This window comes from Lontra canadensis, unplaced genomic scaffold (genome assembly GCF_010015895.1).
Source record: "Lontra canadensis isolate GAN:19392208 unplaced genomic scaffold, GSC_riverotter_1.0 scaffold2, whole genome shotgun sequence".
In the NCBI taxonomy this organism is placed as follows: Eukaryota; Metazoa; Chordata; class Mammalia; order Carnivora; family Mustelidae; genus Lontra; species Lontra canadensis.
Window position 1 is genome coordinate 7,687,489 of NW_022630996.1, and position 6,000 is coordinate 7,693,488.

Sequence of the window (6,000 nt, forward strand, 5' to 3'; positions counted from 1 at the left end):
AATGATCTATGGTCACCCCATCCAAAATAAAAAGGCCAAAAATTCCCCAAGAAAAATTGGGTAAAAATGAAAATCCCACTTATAACTCTGGTTTGAGATCTTCCCCCTCAGAATAACTGCTTTGGTCAGGCAATGCTTCTCAAAGGCTCTCCAGGTTATTAACCGACATCAACCCTGAGCCCTCTGCCCTCGCTACCACGAGGGTATCTGCAGCTGCTACAGCCTTCTGCTGAGGCCCAGCGTCAACCCCTCAGTCTACATCACCCCCTTTCTGTCCGTCAGTATTCCTTCAGGGAGTACATACTTCCCTTAAACAAAGCTAGAAAACTGAAAGCTGCAAATAGATTACACTCCCGAGGCGTCCTTCTAGAAGGGGAGAATGAAAGTTTATCCTAATACCTGGTTTTAAAAAACCACACACGGGCGCCTGGGTGGCTCAGTGGGTTAATCCTCTGCCTTCAGCTCAGGTCATGATCCCAGGGTCCTGGGATCGAGCCCCGCATCGGGCTCTCTGCTCAGCGGGAAGCCTGCTTCCTCCTCTCTCTCTGCCTGCCTACTTGTGATCTCTCTGTCAAATAAATAAATAAAATCTTTAAAAAAAAAAAAAAAAAACCACACACACAGCTAGGATCCCACATTTGCCATCTATTTACTAAAACAAACAAAAAGGTAAATCACAACCTTTATTCAAGTTTACTATTTTAGCAGACACCTTTCATACACACACAGGTTTTCAATACAAAAAAGGGAAAACAAGGAGCTGCATATGAATAAAAATGCTACTTGTATCTAATTATGGACAGCTGACTAGAAAGTTAATCTTGGCTAGGTGTTTTTATGAAATAGCATCTTCAAGTAATTAAAAATAAAGAATATTAAAACTGAAATACTGGATAAAGGTTTGGCTGAACCTGAAGAAAAAAAGTGCAGAGGGGACAAAGATCTGCACACTTTGGAACTGATACACTTCATCCTGGATATGAAAGCTGAGATACGATTAGTCTAAAAATATGACAGAAAAATATGAACAGAACGAATACAAAACAATTCATCGGACCTAAAGTATTAGAATAAAGGGATACCTTTTTTTTTTTGAAGATTTTATTTATTTATTTGAGAGAGAGAGAGCATGAGAATGAGCATGAGCGGGGGAAGGTCAGAGGGAGAAGCAGAGCCCCTGCTGAGCAGGGAGCCCGATGCAGGACTCAAGACTCCTCCTGGGACTCCAGGATCATGACCTGAGCTGAAAGCAGTTGCTCAACCAACTGAGCCACCGAGGTCACCCTAAAGGGATATTCTTAAAGCTTAAAAAAATTAATCTTAGAATCAATGTTTTAAATTAACTATTGTAATAAGTAATGTATTTACAAAATCCTTTATCCCAGTCGGAGTTACCAGTGGAATAAATATATATGACATGAAAGGAATAAATAAATCAGGGGGAAGAGACCGATAATGAAATAAATACTAGGCATGTTCAAGAGATAGCCTTAAGACTAAAGGACAGTGTGCAACCACCATGCCTTGACATTATCAACTGTTGCTTCATGTCACTGTGAAGTCCAAATACAAGGTCTTATTACTGAGCTGTCCCATTTTATATGTGAAGTGTAAACACACAGACATATATTTTTTAATAACAATTACCTTAAATGCCATTATAACATTCTGTATAGACTTTATAGAGGAATCAAGAGTAAATCTCTTACTCTTGACAGTCTATAAAAACAGAGTTAAGAAAAATGACTCACTTTTCTCTCACAGTTAAGAAATAAACCCCTACCCACAATCAAGGCTCTAAGTGAGCTTTATGTTTTCCATGTGAAAAGATAATCTACAAATCAGCAAATATCAAAATTGCCAACTACCCATAGGCAATAACATTATCATAATTTTGTCCTTTGATATTAACTCATTAATACCATCTTTAGATCCTTCAGATGTTATCAAAAATATGCAGTATGACAAGCAATGGAATAGCACCGAATTCTCGAACAGTATAACTACATTGACGCTATAATCACTTATTCTTTTTATAGGAAATGCTCAATTAATCACATTCACAAGTGGATGTTCTGGTTAACTGATTCTCTGATTTACTACGAGTCAAACAAAAATTATTTGCATATCAATTACTGCCAGAACTTATTACTAAACTGTGCTATTTCTCTTTAGCCAGAAATGGTGAACAAATTAATCTTTGAGGAAAGAGATGATGGCAGTGCCCCAGTCATCATCTTGAACTACATCAGAGCTTAGTAGCTTAGAGAGAGAACAAGGTTAAAAGTTTAGCTAACCTGTGTCCTTACAACCTGACAAGAAGGGGTTTTGTTCTTGCCAGCATACTTAGTTAACTGTGCTTTTCCTCATTAAAAAATAATAATAATAAGAGTATACAAAAAATTCTGATTGCATTCAGTTAACCTGGGTTTTACTACTCATATTTATGAAGGGGGGTGATTTAAATGCACCCCAATATAGGTGGTATTCACATGTGACAGATTTATACCTATACCTATCAACTAAAATCTTAATTCAGTGACAGATGGCTATTTCAAAATTCAGAATCTTTTTTCTTTCATTTTATACCATCTCCTTCTCTCCCCTTTCTACTCAAACTCTGTAACAAGTTGTTCAATTACAACAACTCAAAGTTTAGACTATTTTGAAAATATTATAACATCCTTAAAAATAACTAGACTCTCCTTGAGGGGAAGAAAAAGCAAATTTGGGAACTGCCACTCAGCAGATCAATTCTGGTGATCTCATTTAGCTTTTTGTTGGTTTCTACTACTAGGATTTCCTTTCATGGAAATATGACAACTTTATTTAGAGAAATATTTTCTACAATTCTTCATGTAATAAATATGTTCATTGGGAGTAATCATTAGTAAATCTGGCAATACTCGGTCGCAAAGATGCATTGTATAAACAATGGGGTTTTTTTGTTCAGAATACAAGTGATATATAGCTGAATATACAAGAAAATTCGACCAAAATACCTCTAAGTTGATAGTATAAACAGAAAAATGAAACTGAATTATTCATCTTTCTCCTATTATATGAAACTAGTAGTTCTGATATTATCAGATTAGCAAGAAAGGGTGTCAAATTTAACTTTTTTGTCATAATTAAGAGGTACATATCTATTATTAATCACGGCATGAATATCATAGCATTAAGGGGATAACAGAAATCTCTGTATTTCTACTATAACTCTAATTTTAGTTCATTTTGGCAGGATCCTCCAAATTTAAACTATACAATTTTAAGAAATTTTGTTTTACTAAGAATTGGTACTGGTACAGAAAGAAGTACTAATAAAATTACGTACAAGCACTTTGTGCCTTAGCCTCCTCATCTGTAAAGTGGGGATAATGGTTCCAATCTCAAGAAGCACTGCTGAACTAAATTACATAAGCCATACACCTTACTTAGAACTGTGTCTAGCACACACATAGGAAGAATTCAGTAAATGTTGGCTACCATAATGTACTTTTACCCAAATATGATGCTTTTCATCTGTAATTTATAAAGAAAGTTAGGGAGTAAAACTGCAAACCCACTTGGATTAGATCAAATACAATTTGAAAAATGCTCCAATCTAGTATTTTCAAAATGCTTTTGGGAAAAAAAATAACATCACATTTATAAATAGTAGTGGCACTAAAGTGAATCTGAAGGACAAAATGTTTGTGAAAATGGCCAAAATGATCTCTACCCTTAACAATTCATTGTGGTTGCAAACATTTAGTGGTGATTTGGCCAGACAGCAGTATTTGTAAATAATGATCAAAAGATTAATTGGCCTTAAAATAAACAAAATCCAGTGACGTTGTTTAATATGATTATTTTTAAACTTAATAATCATCCAAGTACAATGATAGTTGAGAATGAAAACAAAACAAATGACTTCTGGAGTCCATTAGACCTGTGCTAGAGCAAAACCTAAGGAACCATAATCTCTAAACAACAGAGGAAACTGTTCTCTTATTACTGTTACTTTATCATTTCCCTCTCTAGTTTACTTCTAAAGATCACCAAAACCTACAATAAAAATTACAATTACTAACAAACCTCTCTCCTATCACTGTTGTTCACCGGTTCCACCAAAGGCATACCTATGTATTTTCAACCAGTTCCTAAAAATTCGAAGCTGTGTTTCATCGGTTTCCAAAAATTACAATGGCTAGTGCAACATCCTCCAACCTAGACCTATAAACTAATGGTATACACTCAAATAAGAGAGTATGACAGCAGGCGCCAAATAAAACAGGAGACACCTTCCCATTCAATTACAATAAAAACAAACTCTAGAGAAAACAAAGCTAAGTAGGTGTACCAATACCAAGGTGAGAGAGAAAAATAAGTAACCAAATAACTAATCTGCTTCTTCTTCATTCCTAGAGTGGAATCCTTAGTCTGAAAATTTTTTGATTATTTTCAAATACACTTCTAAATTAAGAGAAATACCCCACGCTCACAAGCACATCTCAGCGCCAAGCATAACAAATAGTGATGAAGAGGAGGATATGGAGGGGGTTACACTATCTCCCTGCTTCGGATGGGGGGCGTGTCCCCCAAGGTTTTCTCTTCCTTTCTACTGGAACGACTGCTGGAGCTCCACAAGGAAAAACCAGCCACGTAACTTGCGAGCCCCCAAATTCTGTGCGGGGAGCAGAAAGGCGTAAATTCTGAGGTCTCGAAAGGTGCAGAGGAAAACCGGCTCCGAGCGGCATCTGGAGCGGGAGCACGAGGCGGGGGGGCGGGGGGTGTAGAGCCGGGTGGGAGCCTTGGCCAACCCAGGGGAGCAGGGGAAAAGCAGCACCAACCACTGGTCCACCCGTCCGGCCCCTGCCCCCTCCAGCCCACCCTCCCAGGAGACCCGAGACGCGCAAAGCGGGCGTCGGAAGGTGCGAACCACTGGGAGAAGCGGATGCGTCCTGAGGCTCCCAGGGTCTGGGGGGTGAGGGACAATCTTCTGTACCCGTTGTTCTCCGCACAGCAGCAGCTCCGGGTAACTGAACTCCACGCAGCTCTCGTCGGTGGGATCCTTGAGCACTAGCTCCAGGCGCACTGTCTCCCTCGGCGGCCTCTGCTGCGGCTCGGCCCGGGAAGCCGACTCTCGTGGCGGGGGCGGCTGCAAGTGCAGCTGAGGGAGCGGCGGCGGCGGCGGCTCGGGCCGCGGGGGCTCCCGCTGCAGCGACATGGGCGGCTCGGCGCGGCTGACCTCGCGCTGGGGGAGCGGCTTCTCCCGCGGCGGGGGCTGCACGTCCGACCGGGGGGCAGCCTCCCGCGGGGCCGGCTGCTCCACCCGGGCCGGTTCGCGGTACGGCTGCGGCTCCAGCCGGGGGGGCTCGCGAGGGTATTCGGGCTCGCGTTCGGCCCCCGGGTAGTCGGCCTCGCGCCGCCTCACCGGTGACAGGCTAATAAACGCTACTCTGCGTGGCTCCGCCATCCCCACTGTTCTGGCCCTCTGCCTTCGCTCGAGCCGGCGCTCGGTTCTACGCCGAGTTGTCTGCCTGCCCGCCCTTCCTTTTGCTTTCCGTCGCTTTTCTTCCCTCCACCGCCCTCAGTCGTCTCTGCCGACGCCACCGTGAGTGCGGACCGTGCCCCCTTCCCCGCCACTATGTTCTGATGGGCTCCACCGCCATCGCCAGGGTCGCCGCAGCCGCCATGTTGGATCCCCCACATAAATAGAAGCAGGCCGCTGAGCGGGCGCATGCGCAGACAGGAGACGCTCGCGTCCACCGTCGTGGCTGTGGCTCAGTTTTCCTCTTTTCCTCTCAACAGTCTGGAGTCCAGACAGGTCAGCGGAAGTGACGTTGTGGCAGGGCCAGTTTCCTTGGAAACGGAGACGCCGTCTGAGCCCTTCCTAAAAGGGAGGGGTCTGGGGTTTCCCGAGCTTCCCACTAGCACCCGGAAACCCGCGACGCATGTGGGGCTCAGCTAGGAGCGAGCGTCTGGATGTGCCTGGGACTGACCTAATCATGGCGCTGG

At 43.0% G+C, this 6,000-nt stretch overlaps 1 protein-coding gene across 5 annotated transcripts in view; it reads right to left on the minus strand.

The window, feature by feature from the left end:
* Window positions 1-5,779, minus strand: part of UBN2 (ubinuclein 2) — a 95,010-nt gene extending 89,231 nt beyond the window's left edge. For 3 of the 5 annotated variants that reach the window (XM_032868140.1, XM_032868150.1, XM_032868131.1), the window contains exon 1: window positions 4,988-5,778. In XM_032868140.1, the coding sequence (XP_032724031.1) occupies window positions 4,988-5,458 (471 nt within the window). In that variant the 5' untranslated portion in view covers window positions 5,459-5,778. Of the gene's footprint in view, window positions 1-4,987 lie in introns of all 5 variants that reach the window. The other 2 variants (XM_032868158.1, XM_032868168.1) reach the window with 1 other exon arrangement.
* Between the last annotated feature and the right edge of the window lie 221 nt (window positions 5,780-6,000).